Below are 20,560 nucleotides of genomic sequence, written 5' to 3'. Positions count from 1 at the left end.
TATTTTGGCTTTTGTATCACAAACGTACCAAACAGGAACAAGCCCAGACTAAGTACAAACCAAAGTGCACTGTTCAGCCATTTAAAAGGAAATCACTCTTTTCTGAAAGCCATATTGAACCTGGGTTAATGACAAAGTGACAAACTGATTTTATAAAACGTTATTAGGGAATGCTGAAATGAAGAGGAAATTCACTTTAGGCTCAGAGCAGAATGACTGGGGTCTGAAGCTTCTTCTGTGGGAAGGAGCATCGTCTCTTGTTTCTGACAACTTTACTTCAGCATCTCTGCTCTCAGTCCCTCCAGCAGATAGCATGATACAAAGTTCAGTCCTTAAGATACTTAAATGCGAAGTCCAGTCCCAGTGACTTTATTCCTACTCACTGGGAGTAGTATCAAGAAAGACAGAGTGGTGAATTAAAAGCAGAATGTTACTAATGATTTTAACGTCACTTCTTTCAACAGCTTTTCAAACTTAAATTTATATGCTTATGGCTTAAAAAATAAACAGGATCCAAACTGGAGACCTCCACAAAGCACTTATGCACATTGAGGTGCTTAAGTGCTTTGCCCAACTGTGACTTGGAGAAAGAAATTTTACTCTTATTCCTCACATAGGTTTCAAATATGGTGATAAATCCAAAAGTGGACATAGTCTCATCTCTTTGCTGGCTGAGAACAGCTGGAGTTTGAAGCAGGGAACCAGAACTCACATCTCCTACTGGGTGCCCAGAGCCCACAGCCTCCTTCCTGCCTTCCAGCTGCACGTGGCTGGTGTTTCCAACAACTTCTCAACAAGAGGCACCAAGACATCAAGGAGACATGAACTTGCTCCCTCTGAGGCCGAGCATCCAGCCATCAGACTGACTTGCAGAAGCCATGGGTGTTTTAGCTATTGCTGAACAGTGATTACACAGCATCAAGGCCTTTTCTGCTCCTTACCCCACCAGTGAGCAGGCTGGGGGTGCGCAAGATGTTGGCAGGGGACACATCTGGAACAGGTGACCCCAACTGACCAAAGGGATATCCCATACAGTATGGTGCCATGCTCAGCATGTAAAGCTGGGTCGAGAAGGGGGATGTTTGGAGTCACGGTGTTTGCCTTCCTAAGTCACGGTTACGCATGGTGGAGCCCTGCTGTCCTGGAGATGACTGAATATGGTAAGTGGTGAGTCAATTCCTTGTTTTGCTTTGCTTGTGTGCACGGCGTTTGCTTTACCTATTAAACTGTCTTTATCTCAATCCATGAGTTTTCTCACTTTAATTCTTCTGCCTCTCTCCCCAGTCCCACTGCAGGGGGAGTGAGCAAGCAGCTGTGTGGGGCTGAGCTGCTGGCTGGGGTTAAACCACAACACATTGGGATAAATTACTGGGAGTAAATTCACATAGGGATTACAGGAACCCACTCCATCACTTGACAGCAAGGCAGGGATTAATGCATTTGCTGCTTTAGCAGGTTCTTAGAGAGGAGCAGACAATCAAGGCTGTGGACTCCCAAGACATGACTAAAATTCAACCATTTATTAGTTCAATCCAAGCAGCAATGAGTTGAAAATCACCAAGAAGCACTTCTGATGGGGGTCAGCACTTGCAGCATTATCAACTGATGCTCACAGCAAACATGCTACAGACAGAAACATTTTAAGCTGTTCAGAGGAGCAAAAAGGTAGCAACTAGTCAAGAAGCACCTTCTACAATGAGAAGCAGCTGGCCCAGCAATGCTAAAACACTTCTGTATGTATTCACTTATAAGGATTAAATACTTCATCTCTGTAGCTGCTTGGCTCATCCCAGTGATAATTCACTTTCTGTGTGGTTCACGGCTCCAAGTGCTTAAGTGTGTCAGTATTTCCATCAGATGTCTGCTCCTCTCAGACATCAATACTTGTTTCTGGCTGAGCCTGGAAATGTTTTACTTTGGTTGTAAAGCAGCAGCTCTCAAGAACTGGGGGGGGATATGCAGTTATATACATTTTAGGCACAAAAGGACAGAGAGGTGGAGGGTGATGGGCATTCATTGGCTGCTTATGGCCCCCCAAAACTCCAAGCCAACCTAGAGCCTGGTTGGTGCCCTCCTTGGTGTCAGAGACTATTTCCATGTCCTGTGTCAAAAAGCATGGGGCTGCTACTGGGCAGTGAAGGCCCATCCTGCCTATGAGAGGCTCTATGAGATGGGGGACCCCAGGGACCCACACCATGTTGGAGAGTGCTGAGTCCTGGATCCAGGACATTCTATCCAGTTATTTCCCTTCACTTGTGTTTTTCTTCCTGGAATAGCTTCCCATGATTTCGCTTTTCCAAACATCAAAGTACTTGGGAGCCTCCCGAGGGTGTGCTCAGGTGGGAGCATCACCATCATCCTTCTCCTTCAGCGAGCATCCCGCAGCTGCGGCACATCCACCACACAACCAAAAACATCCCACTACAAAGGGCTCAAAGCACATAACCTTCCATCAACTATCAGCAAGATATTCCTCACCCCACCTGAACCCTGGCAATCCCAGAGAGGCTTTTTGGGATTGCTTCAGAGCCCAGTGCTGGAATGGAATAAGAGTCTCATTTCTAAGAGGATCATATTTTCCTCTTTTCAAGCTGGACAAGCTGCATTTGGCATGTTAACAAGCAGCAAGATAGCAGCACTCCATTTATTTCTCTCTTCAGGTTAATTCAAAACTGTTCCTAGTTCTATGTATTTTATTGCACCAAATCCACTGTGACAGGATGTATTACAGGATCACAGGGAAACAACCATGCCAGAGCTTTCTCCTGTTGTGTCTGGTATCCTATTCCCAAGAGGATCATAGGCACGGCCACTGAGTTGGTGGCTAATTGCTGGAGGGATACAGAAACCTCCAGCATCAGTGAACAAGGCCATGATGGCAAACAGCACACAGACTTAGACCAGCACCATGTCCTCTATGCATGTGTAACCCTGGTTTAGTTTAAGTAAGTGCCCCACCTGTATTAATAGGAGCCTATATATTATTCACCCCCTACAACAGTGTTCTTCCCAACACCTATGTGGTTACTTATGGCACAGGGCTGCTTCCCCAACTCGCCTCAGGATTTCTGCACCAGGAAGAGCAAACCCCCATTGCCCATAAGGTAAATAAAACACTTCCCTTGCCAAATGCTATTCATTGGGATGTGCCTTACTTTAAAAAGCAGCCAGGAGGGATGACAAGCGGCCCCAGTGCCACTTCCCTGCAAGCACTCTGCCATGACCCTGTTCCCTCCATCTCCCTAGAGGCAGACAGGCCCTGGGGGCATATTGGAAACCACCAAACGAGCCCCAGGCTCTGCACTGAGCAACAGCCCTGTGAGAGGTGGACATGATAAGATCATGGGATTGCCTGTTTATCCAAGTACCTGCCTTCTCAGGGCAGATAAGATCAAGGGAGCGGCCCCCACAGCAAAGTGAGCTTGCCTACAGTCACCACATACCCTCATTGCACTGTGGGAGCTGATGGGGTAGTTTTGATATGCGGATTTTTGGTGGTGCTTTATGCAAAGCATCCTCTCTTTTCTGCAGCATCCCTGCCTGGCTATGGCTCTGCTGCTCTAAAAGCACATCACTAGCCTAGCACAGCAAAATGTAACACCTAATACATGCATAACATGATATATAGTATTTTATGCTTATGATATTGTCTTTAATATTTTAGATATATAACTATTATATAAAATACCTATATCCTATCTTCTCTCTTTCCACTCTTTTCTCCCCCTCCAAGGTCAAGCCCCCTCTCAGAGCACATTTCCCAGCATCAGGTTGCAGCCATCCTGGGACAAAGGGGCTCTCTCTGGCAATCACAGCAGCATGGGATGCTTTGCCAAAGCAGTATCATTTCCTGAAAGGGTGTTCAGCTGGGTTATCTCCCCTGAATCATAGAATCAGCTAGGTTGGAAAAGACCTTTAAGATCATCACGTCCGATCGCTACTCCAGGACTGCCAGTTCCACCACTAAACCCTGCTCAATGGGGCTCATACCACAGCAAGAATAAAACAATCTGGTTGCCTCTGTAAAAGCCTAAACCATGACCAGGGAATGTGACTTCAGGAAACCATCCCTGAAAAGGGTTTGCCTCCATCACTTGAAGATGCCACTTTATCTTTCACTGGTTGCATGTTTCCTTGGCAGAGGAGGGTTGGTTCTGGAAAAACTTAAAAGTAGCTTTCCTAATAATAATGCAAGGTAAACTGCTTATTACCACAGCACTGGCCTATGCAATTGTTACCAGACAACGCTGCTTCCAAAGATGCAACAAGTGTGCTGCGCTCTATTACCACTCAGCGGGGTTTTTACTTTAGATCTAAATTAGGAGGAAAGCAAACTTCTTTCCTAGCGAATTAGCAAAACAATAACCAGGTTCAGTTCTATCATATGAAGCTTGCTTCATAAACAAGAGATTATGGAAAGGAGAGGGAAAAAAATCTCTAGTGTTTAGCTTGGCTATCCCCGACTGCGACTTTGGAAGACCCTCTAGAATGGAAAAAGCAGATGTTGCAAATCTGCCTTATCTGGGGAGCAACTGTTGACTCTGTTGTGCAAATCCTAATTTACATCTGCATGAAAGGTTTCAGAGATTAAATGGCATTCAAGGAGGAATATTAGCTTTTCTCCCTCCCTCCAGCCCTCCTTTGAATGGATTTACTACTGGCAATTAGCTTTCTGTTCCGCTGGCCAAGTAGAAAACAGGATTCATGAGGACTCTACAGTATCCTCCTTTTAATGGACTGTTTTCTCAGATCACCCAATTCAGATGCTGGGAGTTAGAAGAAGAAATAAATTGCCACAAAGCTAAAGCAGTTACAGAAACACTTTGGCCAGGAGGATTTCCTTGTGGCACTTGGAAAGCCCTGAGGAGAGAAAGGAAACACAACAGGGAATGAATCAAAGGGGTCTCCTGGCTACACCCAACAAAAATGGGAATGTAAAACCCAAAAGAAACAAAGCCTTGGTTGCTGCTGAGAGCCCAGAGATCATCCCAGGGACAGCCTTTGGCTGAGGCTTTGCTGGCCTAAGGGAACAGGCAGTGATGGGGAGTTCTCCTTAAAATCTGGCAAGACTGTGCAATCAAGTATTTTCCTTGGTTCCCCACTGAAAACACCAGAGGGAAGGCAACCACCACCCGTATCTATCTACCTATCTCACAACTCTGCATTCCTTCAACAGGAATAGAAGAAGTGATATAAAACATCCTCTACTTCATCAATGGTCCCTAAGGACAGGGAGCAGTGGAGGAGACGCCAGGCAGCGAGGGGATGCTGAGGTCCCCACGCTGTGCTGCTCCACGTGTCCTACAAGAGTTCCTGGTTCACGCTGAATCAACTCAAGGATTCCCACCATGCAGATGGTTCCTGCTGTCCCAGTGCTGAAGCCTTTGTGCCTTACTCAAGAGAGGGCCAGCAATGAGCTGTTATCACATCTCAGCAGCCCAGGCTTGCAGTGGGGATGACACCAGTCCCAGCCTGGCACATGGGCGAGTGCATCCTTGCAGCCACATGTTACACAGCCTTCCTCACCCAACCACAGTGGCCAAATGTGGTCAAACCAGATCACTCCCTACACCCAAGGCAGAGTGACAGGACACCCATTGGGATGAACCTAGGTGGAGCACAAGACTGTGCAGATCGATCACCATCCTTTTAGTGTCTGACTCTGGAGAGCAGTGGCCAACTTGGCCCCAGCTTTTGCACAGCTCAGCAGGGGCATCTCAGCTTGATCTCAACACATTGATCCCACCACAAAGTGGCTGATGTTTTACATTCCTGCTCCTCATGCCTGAGGGTGTCCAAGAAACCTCATCATTGCAACAAGCAAGCAGCTGCCACAACCCCTTTCCAAAGCCAGTGGAGACAGCTATGGAAACTGAGGCACAGACTTGAGGGCTTTCCAGCATCTCAATGGACTGGGCAAAGCTTGTTCCCGGCCTCCACTGGAGGTGGATTGAGTCCTATGACCAAACCTATGCTCTTCAGCATCAGTGCACCATGCCATCCCTCCTGCTTTGCTGTACCAGGTTACCCAGCAGGTCTTTGTAGGTAACGTGTACCAAGCAATTAGCACCAAGAATGATGGATTACACACGTGAGTGTTCCACAAAGCATAAAGAAACAGAATTTTTGGAAATACTTTAAAACTTCCTAATAAATCCTTAAAAGAATCAGCACGCATTGCTGAGTAATTCCTTTGAGTTACTTCTTCTGGGCTCGTCCTCTACACCCATCCTAAAATCCTTCAAAAATTCATTACTTTTGGGGGTTTGACCTCCAGGTGGGTTTTCAGCTATTCAGTGAATTCTAGCAAAACGTTCACCACCTCTTTAGTGCTCTTGTAGGTGATTTTTTAAGCAATACATAAGACCCATAAGTTTAGCTTTACATCATATGAACTTTAAAGGGGTGCAAAGACCTTTACAAAGGTCTTTTCACAATTCCCAGGCAGGCCTGGCCCTGGTAGTTACTTGTGATGCTTTTCTGGTACTTGTGACGCTTTTCTGAAGTGGGCTTTGAGATCACATGGCATCAGAAGAAATCTGCCATAAAGCCCCAACCTTTCCCCTTTGGTTCACAGCTATGCGGCTCCCAAATCCCAGCTCCTCTGCATTTCCCTTGCACTTTTAATGTGTGCTCCTCTAATCTTCATTTAATGCAGGCAGCTGGCTGCAAATACCCCCGAACAATGACTTTAATCCTAAGTATCCTGAAGCCCCCCCTTCCTCCCTGCACCAAAACTGAAGGGGAAAAATGAAAAGAACAGCCTCATGACAGCAAGATGGAGAAATCCAAGATATCCACTGGGCCAAAGGAGCAGAAAGACACAATGAGCTAAATTTTGCCTGGTTTGCTAATTAAAAACGGAAGCTACCCCACTCCGGAGCCAAGGCGGGAGATGGGGGGAGTTTTCATGCTATTCACAAAACTGGCTTCCAACTGGGACCATATTCACTCCCCATTAATTGTCATTCCAACTACGAGTGTCCTAGTTTCAAAATGAAAACTGCCCTCCAATGCAGCTCGTGAAAACTAACACCAGTGTCGAGGCATTAAACAAAATTTATTGGTTGCATTTTCCCACCCACTAAAACTTTAATAAGCATTAAACCTCAAACTCCTGGCCCCGTTTCCTCCCTCTACCCTCTCTCGCCATAAAAAGGGTCAGGCTCCTCTATACGGAGATTAGGACTTACTGTTTGGTATTTGTTTATGAGCCTATCAATTGCCTCTCTTTCAGGAGGGGGAAGCACATCTCAAAAAATACCCCACCCTCTTGTACACGGATTAAGAGAGGGCAAAGGTTTAGGGTAGTTTGGGTGGGTTTATTTCCAACTGGTTGTGGGGTTTAGATATATGGCGGATCGTGTTCACGTGAATGAAAAGGAGTAAATATTCCCCTTTTTGCAAGTTTCCCTTGAGTAACATAAAATGGTATTTTTCAAAGATCCCTGTTTCTCAGTAATAAGACACAGAACTTCCAAGTCTTCTCTGCTGGCCCTTTCCAGCTGTGTCAAAGGAAAAACAAAACAATTTGGGGGCCGCTTTGTCTGCGTACTTAGTAAAGAAAACAAAGGTCAAACATTTGAAATGCAAAGGTTGGTGATTAAGCCCAGAAATCCATATCTAGGCATCAAAATGAATAGCCAGATTTTGAGAGTGCCGAAGCGATTTAAATGCAGAGCCTGACCTGGCTCAGCATCTTTCAAAACCAAGCCTGTTATTTCAGTGCCTCAAGCAAGATTTAGGTGCCAGGTACCCAAGCTGGGAGAAGTTTAACAGTAATCTCCTTTCGGGAAGCCTGATCCACTTTAATCTAAAGTCGCGAATGACAAATGGGTTTTGTTATTTAGAAAGCACATCTAACTGAAGCTGCAACACTTTGTCCTTGTGCTAAACTCAAGTCTTATCCTTATTATTGTTATTAGTTGGGAGAGATAGCGAAAGAAAAGGAGATGTTGAGAATTCCTTTATTTCTCCTCTTTAAAGAAGGCTGCTAAAGGGATTAGACAGCTTTGAGTTCACTGCTCTGTTAAATCAACCTTACAATATTTTTTCAGCTTGTTTGACTTGCTGTTCCTGTATACATTTGTGCTTTCACCTTTCTGAGTTCAAATCCCACGCTTAGCATTTGTTCTGTGCTTCTCACAGGAAACTTGGTCAGTTCTTTATTTGTATTAAGTCTACTAAGTTATAGAAAACAGACTTGGAAAACAATCCCTAAATTAGCAGGACTTACCAGCTTCCATGCATACGCGCATACACACAGGGCATCACATACCATCCGACCCAAACACAGCAGTTTATCATTTCCAGCAGCAACAGCAGGGCATCGGGTTCACCAGAACGGACCTTTTAATGGTCTCCTGCAACCGTATCTGTTACAGTGGGGTTTGGACTGCACGTAATAAATTAAGAGACAGTTCAAGGAAGTCATGCATGTCTTGGTTCCCGCTGCCTTCAAGCAGTTTTAATGCCCCCAAATAATCATCTTCTACAAACTGTACTATGTTAGGCTCCCGTATTACCAGAAGCAGGTTAGATGTCCCTATACACATCTATCTTAATGCTGCCGTAAGGAAACATAGGCCCTCTGCAGAGGGCCCTCTCCAGCGTTCTGCAGCAGGACATGGCTGGTCCTACCTGCACCAGAGACCTTCCACTTCTGTACACCTGCCCTATCCTTTACAATCTGATTTTCTCAGCTTTTTCCTTCCTTCTCTCCCACCACCAGGAACACTTTCTTTTCTCTGAGAACAAGCACCCAAGTGTCTGAGATGGATGCTGTTGTGACAGCAGGGATGGTCATTGCAACAGGCAAGCCAAGGGAGAATAATACAGCCACTTCTCTATGGGAGATAGAATACATGTGCGACAAAAAATGAGCCCAGCAGCCACTCCAGGGCTGGATTTGTCTGAAAGTCAGGCACTGAAGGAGGTTGGTCAACCTCCCCATGTATTTGTACCTACCTGGTAGCATTGATGTGCACACCCACAAATGGAACAAGAGCTGCCCACAGCATTCCAGCCCCTCCACTCCTTTTCTGAGGGCAGGTGGCTAATTCAGGGCCATCTCCTCTTCCTGCCTGCCCCAAGACACTGCATGCTGTTCCTCCAACTGTTCTTTCTCACTCCTAAAATGATCAGGCTCAAGCAGTGGGTGAAGTTATTCCTGCAAAGACTGCCCTGTTTGTCCTCACTTCATTTCCTATGCACTGGGAGGAGGGGGACAGAGGGGAAGAAAATCTCCACTTCAAACATTTACATTTATTTTGAAAGCACCTGAGGAGGTTTCAGGCCTTTTTTTGCCAGGACTAACACATTCCACCCACAAGATGACGTTGTTCGGGTTGTTGAGAGCTCCTCACAGGAAGGATTTACACTGTGCGGTCATCAGACCCAGGCAGACAGCTCAGTTTCTCAACCCGTTGTAGGAACCAGAGTGGAAGGTACAAACCTGCCCCTTTTTGTCCCTGCACCAAGGGAGATGGGGCATAGGAGAACCCCATGCTGTCTGCCTCTGTGTTGTTCTCATCCCTCTATGAAGACTTTTCCCCCACAAATCCCCTGATGCCAACAGCCTACACATAAAAATGAGGCAGAAATCTTATTCTTCACTAAATAACAACACAGGTTGGAGTCCCAGCACAACTCATAAACACTTTCTAGAGGTTATTTTCCTTTTTGTCTGGGCATATTGCAAAGCATTTCTGTGGCAGGAGGCTTCAGGTTTGGGTTTCATTTGCCTCCCTGTCCAAATAGCTGCAATACTAATTGAGCCACTGGCCAAAAGAAAACTGTGATCCTTTCGTTCATACTCCCAGAGCATGACGATGCGCCCATTTGCTCCTGCAGCACTCTCTGCTCTATTTGGAATGAACAGAAGGGAAGGTGCTGCTTTCAAGGTGCCCCCTCCAAGATACCCAAGGTTGAAAGTAAAGTTGAGCATCTGTAACATTGTATTTACTTAAACGCCACAGTATCTACTGCATTTATACTGTAACCCAGCTAGAACGGGAGCTGAGAGCGCAGGAGGGTGGCTATCCTCAAGACTAAGGCCAGCATTCCCCAATAGCTGCTTATGCCCTTGTTCCCAAGCCAGGGAAATCAGCAGAATGGAAAGCCTGAAACTTGTTTTTTATGCTTAATTAAAGATCTCAAGTGCCTGACATCAGGCTCTCACTCATTATGTGTTCGACACCGATGCCGAGCTGGAACCAACGCTTTGCACTCGCTCATCACTCACTATGTTCATGAATGTTGTAACTCTGAAGAAGGTGGGTGATGGATTTGTAGCAACTTGAGGCAAGGATGCAGAGAGGACACCATCTGCCGTTCCTTACTGCTGGTTTTTTCCTTCCTTTCTGTAATTAATCAGTGCACAAATTGGGAGGGCAGACTTTTCCTGCAGCCTCCTCTTCCCATCACCCCTGCGAAGCAACGGCTAAGGACACATCAGGGTTGCTGCAAGGTCTAAGTGCTGCCCGTGGAGCGTGAAGCAGCATTAGGTCCGGTCAGTGGGAGTGCTGGGCTCCCAGCCCTGTGGCGCATCCCACCCAGAGGCCTCCCAGGGCCCAACCCACCACACACAGCAAAAAAAAAAAGAGGCTTTTTGAGTTTTCTCTGGAATAAATAATAATGCTTTCACAGAAACCATGCATAACACACCGGCTGTAAAAATTCATGCGGTTTTTCTTTCTCCTTCTTTCCCCCACCACTGCATTAACTCATAGCTCATCTCTTACGCAGTAAATACCAGCTAATTTATGCACCTCCATTTACCAGCCCCCCCCACTTGAATCCCCAGCCTATTAACATAACTATTTAAACTGGACATGTTTTCTCAAACATTCTTCTTTCATAAACTGCCAAGTGACAGTTGTTTACTGTCAACAAGCCTGGGTACTCTAAGACAGGGAGAAATATGCCCTTTCAAAAGGCAGATGTATCGGCTACCAAAGGAAGATTAAAATCTGGTGTTTTTCTCTTCTCCCTCCCCAAAAATGCTTTATTCGTACAGATACACATGATACAGATCAGGAGAGATGGTTCTATGCCTAATTCCAGTCATTCTTTTAATTAAAGACAGGCTCATGGAGGATTTATCTTTGGTTGCACATGCTAGTTGTCAGGGCACACTCATAATCTTTCCATTGCAACCGGTTTTTCCCCTTCACTTTTAGCTCCGATACCCCCCATCTCCCAAAGCACATCTTGGGGAATCAACATGCTCATCTTGCACAGATCCTGCTACTGGCTAGGAACAAAACTCTTGCCTGGGGGAATCTATATAGACAAGTTATAAAAACCTAAACGAAGATCAAATCATCAGTTAGCTCAAGACCTACAGCCTCCAAACAAGCTGCTCAAGTATTTTGCTGCGAGGGAATTTCTTCTGCTTGAGTCTTGCACATGAAAGAGGGGGGTATGAAAAAACCAAACCTCAAATCCTCTGAGAAAACTCTTTTCTCCCCTGCTTTTGCAGCCCATAAAGTGCCGGGAAAGCTCTTCACCGGCTCCTATCCCGATGCAGGTCTCGGTGCAGGGAAAGCCGGCTCGGCCCCGGCTCGCTGCGGACTCCCGCAGGGGATTATTAACACTTTCCCCGGCGCATTGTGCGGCCCACAGATCACAGCACTAGGGGCTAATGCCGGCCGACACTGATACAATGGCAATAAGGATGGGGCATGAGCGCATGGCGGCCGGCACTGCGGCTCGGCTCCACGCAAGACTTGCGCCAGAGTGATTGCAGGGGGGGCCCGGGCAGTGACCATCACCATTGCCTCAGGTCGTCACCGTCGCGTTTGGGCTGTGATGCTGCCACCGGTTTGCACCAAAGCCGCAGTTATAAAAGCCAAGATGGGAAGCGAAGGTCTGCTTTACAGCAGAGTGAGAGGAACGGGAGGTCAGAGAGCCGGCTCCAGGGATTGCCCCCAAAAAGCAGCACCAGGCACCAGGCATCTCCCCACCCCCAAAGCGGGGAGCCCTTTTACTTGCTGAGTTTCCTCCGCTTGTTAAAATGTTTGGGTCATTAGAAAACTTCCCAAACAATCCCTGCATATGCTAAATAGCTGCTCCCACCACGATCTGTGAAGGGCTTCAGTCTGCTCCCTTGGAAATCAATGGGGGCTTTTCGCTTTGGATTCAATAGGCGCAAGATCAGGACCTCATTATTATTTTTACAGGACTACAAGCAGCAGAGAATGGCGAAATCCCTAAACAAAGTAACAACCCATGGCCAAGCTTGCCATGAAGAATCTTTACAAGCTCTGCCAAGCATCAAAGTAAAATAAAAAAATCCAATTATTGGGAGCTTTTCAGGGTTTTTTTGACAGGGAACGCATAAGGTCGATAAAAGCTGGTCTCATCATTTGGATCCAGGAACTTCTCCCATAGCTCACTTTTCCTCAAGAGAAAAGCCTTCATAGGTGCTTATTTTGCCTTCCCCAGGGGGACTAAAAGGAGTTAAGTAGTCAGTCCAGGGCGATGCAGTTACCCTGCAGCACCCCATGGAGCCCTGAACAGAAACACTCTCCTCAGGACTTCACATCATCTTCTCTGCTCCACGGCCATGATGAAACCTCAACAGTTCCTCTGCAGAGCCACCACCAGCAACACAAGGGACCAGACAGCTCCAGGATATGGGTCCTGCTAGGAGGACCATGTCTGCACCCCATCTCCACAAAGTCCAAGAGATCACCTAGCAGTGATCTGGTCTCCAAAGCTTCACTGATTTAACTACATCAGCTGAAATTGTTCAGTGAGATTCCTTGTGAACAGCACAAAGTAGTTTGGTGCAATAAAGACAAAACTATAAAACACTCCATTTTCTATATTAAATGAAAACAAGCTGATAAATACTTTCATCAGTTATCAAACAGCAGGAGTTGGGAAGCCAGCCTTATGGATCTCTGGCATGCCATAGTGCACCATGATTGCGTGTTACTTCCTTTCCCTAAATGCCTTATGCTTAAACGAACAAATATAGGAGGCTTGGCTCCTTAGGTTAAAGGAAAAGAGAGAAAGAAAACCCAACCAACATGCTGCCATGTGTCAGCTTGGCATTTGCAGGTAGTACAATAGTGCACAGTAAAACCCCTGGGTGCAAATACAGACACTGGAGTCCTCATGCTGTGGCCTTCCCAGGGAAGAGAGCTTTCAGCACACACCACAGCCTGCAGAACTTTCCTTGCTTGCAGAGAGTGATCCTAGACTTCATCCTTTCCTCACCTGAAAACTTGGAACCCTTCTCACTTCTGAGTCATGAACACTTTTAACCCCTCGCAACCTGCAGAAATGGCACAGCCCCAACATCTCACTGATGCTAAGCGTGTAAGCACATGGTAATTGTTTTGCATACAGTTCTGTGTGATAAAGAAATCTCCTTCCAAGTTTTAATATCACCTCTTTATTTAACCAACTCTTTACCTTCCTCTGCTTTCTAGATTTGACAAAGCAAGGCCAGCACACGAGACCTACCTCCTCCTCTGCAATAAATACCACACCTTTTTTAGATGAGCACATCTGAAACTGAAGCAGTTACTGGAGAAAGTTTTTCTTGCTTAACTGTGCTGTTATATTCTTCATTAAAAAGCTTTGCTACATTGCATAAGCTGAGTGTTACAGGAATAAACAAAAAGTTAACTTCCTGGCTAGTCTGTACCGCCTGAATGCAACAGCCTCCCCAGACAGCCTATCAGAATAACAGGGCAGGTTTACATCTGATTACCTTTCACATTTTAACTACTAAGTTTACCAAAGGTTTTACTCAGCTCGTATCTCACAGTTCTTGTTTGCTCTTGATATTACAGAAACTTCCTGGTCATTCAAGCCAAGGAGCAGATACTTCAGGGGTAAGCACACCACCAAGACCGCATTCACCACAGGAATAAAAGCCCTTCTTCACACATTCAGGGCTTTAAATCATATCTGCGGCACTTGGCAACCTGAGCTGTGAGCGTATCAGAAAGGGGGCACCGGGACAGTCAGAGAAAAAGTACGCATTTCTTTACAAGATCCCCAGATAAACAGCCAAAGGAGCAGCAAACAGTAAACTGATAAGCTCTGTAGGAGGCCAAGAAAAAGAAGTCAGGGTGTAACAAGGTATTTAAGGTGGCTTCGGTATCGTACGTGTCTTCAGACATGGGTTTAGCCCAGCATTTGCAATGGCGGTACTATCAGACTTACTCCCCTTAACAGCAGGGACTGCCCGCTTCCACGTACCATGAATGGCTTTGCTGAACCACAGTCCCATTTGCTGCAAAGAAAAGGATGTGAGGCAAATTTTTACCAAGCCACCATCCTCTCTGGCATCCAGCCTAGTACATGGAGGAGAATAAAGTTTATTAACTAACTAACCAGTATTAAAAAGAGATGAAATGGCAAACACCAAAACATCAAACCATGCTATCAAATGGCTTGGAGGGTGCTGAGTCAGCAGGCAATTTCAAGCTAGGGTTTGTATTTGGGTTTTGGTTGGGTTTTGAAGGATCAGAAGAAACAAAGAAACAGGTATGGAGAGCCAAACAAGCTCCCAAGACACAGGAGAAGTTACAAGCATGCAGTACACTAGGAAAAAGGAGAAAAAGCTACCCAAATAGGGAACAGATTTAAGTCTGTTTAATTGATTGTCCATGTATCAGGTTCAGCCTAGCTGGGAGAAAGTCACCAAACTGGGGAGGGATTTCACTTCTATTTTTAGTAGAAATACCTGAATTTGCAATATTCCTGCTGGGTCTACCCCACATGCACTAAAAATTGCCGAAAGCTAAACTATGGCAGTCCTGGGGTAACGGTTGGACTTGATGATCTTAAAGGTCTTTTCCAACCTAGTTGATTCTATAAGAACCACACAGCCACTTTTCCACCTATTCTGAAGTCTGAGGGCTCATGCCCAGGTTCCTACACTGGACCCTACACACTTCAAGGACCAGCTAGAAAAACCCACCAGCAGGCCGTGTCCTAAAACCTTAGCTGAAATCACAGTTCAGCTAACGCCTTCAGTCACAGCTCTGTGTGCCAGCTGACAGATCACTGTCAGAAACGGCTTGGTCAAATGCTTCTGTAAACTGGAGCTTTAATAACTGCTCAGAAACTGGGCTGATTCCCTGTCTTTTAGGGTCTCCAAGTGAAACAGCAGATGTACGCAGTAAATTTTCAGAGAGAACAGCTTTCTAAGCACAGAGCTGGGTGTCAAAGTTCACTTTTATTGATTATATTTTAAGAAGAAATATTTTGTTTCCCAGCCTTATAAAAGGGGGAAAGTCCTCCTCCAGCTTCACACAAGATTTCAGCTTTGTCCAGGCAGCAGACTGGGTCCCACTGGATGGAAACAGTCTGGATGCAGCGGTGATGCAGCCATCAAGACTTCTTTATAGTGTTTGCCCAACTTCCAAACCCACACTCAGGCAGGCTTTGGGACAGGTACACTTTCCCAAACAGCACTGAAGATTTGTTGGAGGGAGTCATAACAGTCACCCTGCTGGTCAGAATGGCTTGCCTTAATTGTGAGATTTACTTAGCAGATCATCACTTCACTATACCATTTTCAGATTTACTTTCATCACATTCCCTACTCAGTGGTTGTTAGTAAAGTCTTAATTAAAAGAAGAAAGAAATCCTGAGATTTAATTGGAGTGACCCTTGTCAATACGTGCAGAAGTCCTGACGTTATACAGCCAGTATCAAATATATTAGAGTCCATCTCTGCACTGGAATGGACTTTGTAGTTCACTATTTGCTAGTTAAGAAATAGATTTTTATATAAGCCATATTTTATCATCCTTTACTTACATCCTCTTATTTTATCGCTCAGTAAAATATATTAGTCTCAACATTAAAGATTCAATTTTTAGCTGTTAATGAGAACAAACAGATCAACTTTTAATGTCAGAACTGTATTGCTCACAGCTGCCCACTGAATCTAAAGTGTTTCTGGTCTCAAGCAAAAGTAAGAAGCATGATCAATATATCAGAGACTCTTTTCAGAGGGTTTTAACACATAAATCCTGAGGACAGCTCCAGGAATGGTTGGTGCCATCTGGGACTCACAGCAATACCCATTTAATTTCAAGGTGAAATTTGAAATGCTCAAACATACAAAGCGAAGTGATGCAGATCACTGTACCCTACACCTCAGACCCATTGCTGAGTGAGTGCCGAAAGGCTATGAGAGCCTGGCTGCCACCAGCTTCATGAAGAGCAACATCTCAACCAGCACATCACCAGTTCTTCCCAAGCACAAAAGTCATAGGAATTGATATATGCCCTCCCATTCAACTTAAACAAAATCCCAAAAGAGCCCCTTTTCCGTTCTTTTGGCTTGAAATCCTTCTGTGCAGTAACTCTTGAGTGACAATTTGACTCCAGTGCTGCACAAGGGAACTTCAGTTCCTGCTCCTGACAGATTGGGAGAGCTCTCCCCTTCCTGCACAAATCTGCTCAGACATTAGTGGCTCTCTATACAACTCTTTCAATTCACACAGACAGCTTTAGCAGCTAACTAGTGTACTACAAATCCTAAGAAGCCCAGAAATTCCCTTTTTCCATGTACACCGTATGCAGACAGACACATACAGACCAGCCACAGGAGACATGCCGGTTATCTGAAGTTTTTAAAAGCAAAACTCTCCTGTTTCAGTTGGTCTGCTCTCTAAGAAAACAGCCAGCGTTACTTGACATGCACAAATCGTACCAAGTAATATCTTTATCTGAATACTAATGCAAATTGGACGGGCTTTTTTATATTGATGTCTATTCTGTGGCTGCTGAATAGAGTGACCGCATGCTCAAGGCTGCAAAGGAGTTCACTGACCTCCCTAATCATCTCTGTCATAGCCCCTGAATGACATACACATTCAATCCTGCCTCGCCTCTCTACTTTCATTCATAAAAAAGAGAAAAAAGGGGGGTGGGGGGGAAATTTGACATTGTTCTTCCTGCAGCAGCCCCGAGAAAGGGAGAGAAGAGAAACTCAGCCCAGATGAGGCCCCTGGTGTTTTTAGTTTAGCTTCTATTCAGCAACAGCCCCGCCATCTGCCTCCTTCCTGCCAACAGCCGAACACCTCCCTGCGGAGATGTTAAAACCTGCACCCCCTCCACCTCCGCTAATAGCGAGTATTCATATTAGCAAACATACACATACCTCCAGAATGCCTCCCTTCAATGTGTGTTTTATGTAGCTGAGTATAGGCACAAAGCAGTAGCTGTTATAGCCTTCACAGCCCCGTGTGGAGAATTAGATCACTGGGGAAAAATCCTTCCAAGCCCCTTTATGGAAAATAAGGCCTTAGACTGTAAATGCAAAGCCCAGCGAACAACAACCCTCAGTAATGAGCCAATATCCCATGGCCCATTTGACTAGGAGAAAGAATTTGCTTTTTACCATTCAATTCAAAAAGACTGAAAAAGTAAAATGTGTTTTTACTTGGCCCTGAAGTTTTATATTCTTTACAGTTTCTTTTGCGCAACCTTTTCCCCCCCAGGTCGGACGGGCAGCGGGTGCCTCTGTGCTTGCTGGGCTGCTGGCTTCAGCACGGAGCTGGGCAAGCAGCACCAACTTCACACTTCCCTGCAGCACACGTGGTTGGTGGCTGTGGGAGAGTCACCAGCATCCCTACACAGCCCCCAGCCTGTTCATAGTGATGGGGTGATCCTTGGAGACATCGATGGGTGCTGGAGTTAATGGAAGCCCTCTGCACAGAGCTGAATCCTGCTCCCAAGGAGCACAGAGGGGGTTGACAGTGACAACTCTGCCTTGGGGAAAGCTGACAGTGGTAAGAGAGCCTGTCCTGAAGATTCCTGCCGGAGCCCCTAGAAATCCCAACCCATCGCTCAGCTCACAGACATCTGATGATGTTTCCCTCAGTGCGAACTCTGAATATGCCACTTGCTACATTTCCAACAGCATCCTAGAGCCTTAACTTGCAAAAGTGTCTTAAGAGCACGAGGGTTTATCACCACTTGAACACATTATCAACCCCCAGCTACAGGCTGAAGGTGTGGGGGGAACCCAGGGGACCACCGAGGTTGCTCCCTTCCCCATTGCTTCAAACCTGCCTACAGTGCCAGTGCCAATACGTACTTAAGCCTAAACCAAGGAGAAGTGGGGACACTTCGCTTCTGCCGCTTCCCACCCTTACAACCAGCCCAGGCTGCTCCCTTCCTTCTGCACACCGACCTCAACTGCTCTGACCAAGTCGCCGAGATGTTGCCCCATAAATCAATTCTTTTGGCTGTGAAAAATGAGCCAAACGAGTTACACTAAGAATCTGGTGTTTTATTAGGACTTTCTTGAAAACAAAACCAACCCCCGGTGTGATTTATAGCTTTAACCAAAAGGGGTATGAAAGTAATGCCCCCACCCCCCAGCCTCCACGAAGCCCATTTATTCCCCTGTCACTTTTTTGGCAAACAGGCTTCAAACCCTTTCCTGAACAATGGAAACTTTCTGCCGGGTACATGCAACCCCGAAACGGGGGACTGCGAGGGGGCTCCCTTCCATTAAAAGAGCTTTGAAAAATAAACAGGGACTCAGGTAGCAGCTGAGGCGTATCAGAGACACGTTTCAAACCCGCCGTGTATCATTAAGAAAGCCGCAACAGCAAACTAAACAGCTTTTGTCCGACGTGTCAACTTTCTTTCACTTGCAACTGCAGCGCTGCCACTCGAGGAGAGACCTTCGCTGGCTCCCCCGAAATGCTGTTCCCTCCTCAGCACAGTTACTAAGCTGCGATCCAGCGTCTGCCTGCCTGCAGCCGGCGCAACTCGTGTTGCTCCTAAAACGTAGCTATAAACGACCCTTCCTCACTTTTCCCACCCAAGCACACACACTCCCGGAGCACTTCGGATGTGCGCTGAAGATGCGCTGCGGAGGCATCCTTCCTTCCCCAACCGCAGCCACGGGTCCCACCCGGGGTGCTGCATGCACTGCCACGGCGGGGAGAGGGCTCAAGGGAGACAGGCAGCGTCTTAAAAGCAGTTCTTCCCTCCTGGGCGCCTCTGCGGCTTGCCCGAGCCGCGGGGAGAGGAGGAGAACCCGGCCCGCCCGGCTGCCGTCCCCCGCGTTCCGAACTCCCGCTCCCAAGACGGCTCCGAAGGTCCGCACCCGCTCCGCTCTCTGATAAGGGGGCCTGTAGAGTTAAACCGATCCCAACCGCGACCGATCCCCCCTTCCCGACCCGATCCGCACCGCGAAGCACGTGTGCGCGGCCGCGCAAGCTGCCTTACCTGCCGGCTGCCCGCCGCTCCTCTCCGCCGCCGCTCCGCCGGCCCGCCGCCCCGCCGGCATCCCTGCGACGGCCGCCGCCAGGCACAGGCACCAGACGGAGCCCCAGGCCGCCCGCATGCCTCCGGCGCGGCGCCGGGGCAGCGCACCGCCCGCCTCAGACATCCCGCGGCCGCATGCTGCCGCCGCTCACCGCTCCGCTCCGCCGCCGCGCTGCCGGGAGAGGGAGAGAGGCGCTTAGGGGAGGGGAGGACGAACCGCCCCGCCCCTGGTGCCGACAAGGAGAAGGAGGAAAAATAAGAGTAAAAAAGGAAAAACAGTAGTAAAAAGGGAGGGAAAAAAAGTGGTGAATGGAGTAAAAACGCACGGGGGCAACGCGCTGAGCGCGGGCGCCTACCTGCGCAAGCCCCGCGGCTGGCCGCGCACCGCGCATGGAGGGAGCGAGCGCGCCCGCCCGCCCGCAGGAGCCCCGTCCGCCGCCCGCCCGTCCGTCCACCCACCGCCGCGGCTCTCCTGCGTCTGCTCGGAGTGGCGCGGGCGCGGAGCGGGGCGGCCGCGATGTCTCCGCCCGCCGGGCAGGGCCGCCCGCCCCGTCCCGCCCCGCCCCGCCGCCGCCGCCGCGGGGGGCCGCGCCCGCCGCCCGCTCCGCTCCGCGCCCGGCCCCTGGAGCTGCGGGGGGGGACGAACGGGGCTCCGATGGGAGGGGGAAGGAGGCGGCCGGGCCGCTGGGTTCTCCCGCCAAGCGCTCGGGGTGAGGCAGGCGCCCTTTTCCCATAGACGTGAGTTAAAGTTGGCTCAACCTCCCGGCAGCGCTCCCGTGGTGGCACCCTTGTGATTCCTTTCTCTGGCCCTAGAAGTGCGAGTTTTCCGAGAAGAGGCGGTGGGAAGGGGCTGGAGGGGGTCCGTGGACCAAAGGATGAGCAGCGCTTCGGCTCAGTCTGAGGACTTGCACAGCCAACAGGCAATGCATCCTCTCCCCGTCATGGTTGCCGTCCTGTACCCCGAAACGAAGCCACCTGCAACCTGATTTGAGCCCCCCGACTTCACCCACCAAACCCCAGAATCGCTGTGTTTTATTGATGGGAATAATCACAGCTTCTGCAGACTCTGCATGTTTGCTGCTTTAATAAAACCTAACTATATGTCACTTGCGTTTAGTTATGATTACAATGATCTACTTATGGTTTGGGATCACAGCCATGGTTTGGGATAGTGTGGTCATCTCAGAGACCCCCCGACACAGCCGAGCTGCCTAAGTGGCATGCCTCAGTTCCTGCTGACAGGCGATCCGAGTGGCTTCGCACGGAGAAGTCACAGCTCCACTTTAATCCTCCTTGA

General features: G+C 47.8%; 1 protein-coding gene across 1 annotated transcript in view; it reads right to left on the bottom strand.

Moving 5' to 3' along the window:
- Positions 1-19,818, bottom strand: part of FGFR3 (fibroblast growth factor receptor 3) — a 55,035-nt gene extending 35,217 nt beyond the window's left edge. The window contains exon 1 of the mRNA XM_080622785.1: positions 19,225-19,818. Coding sequence (XP_080478911.1) covers positions 19,225-19,387 — 163 coding nt within the window. The 5' untranslated portion in view covers positions 19,388-19,818. The remainder of the gene's footprint in view (positions 1-19,224) is intronic.
- Positions 19,819-20,560: the final 742 nt, after the last annotated feature.

This window comes from Psittacula echo (assembly GCF_963264785.1).
Source record: "Psittacula echo genome assembly, chromosome: 1".
NCBI lineage: Eukaryota > Metazoa > Chordata > Aves > Psittaciformes > Psittacidae > Psittacula > Psittacula echo.
This window is presented reverse-complemented; position numbering and strand designations above follow the sequence as displayed.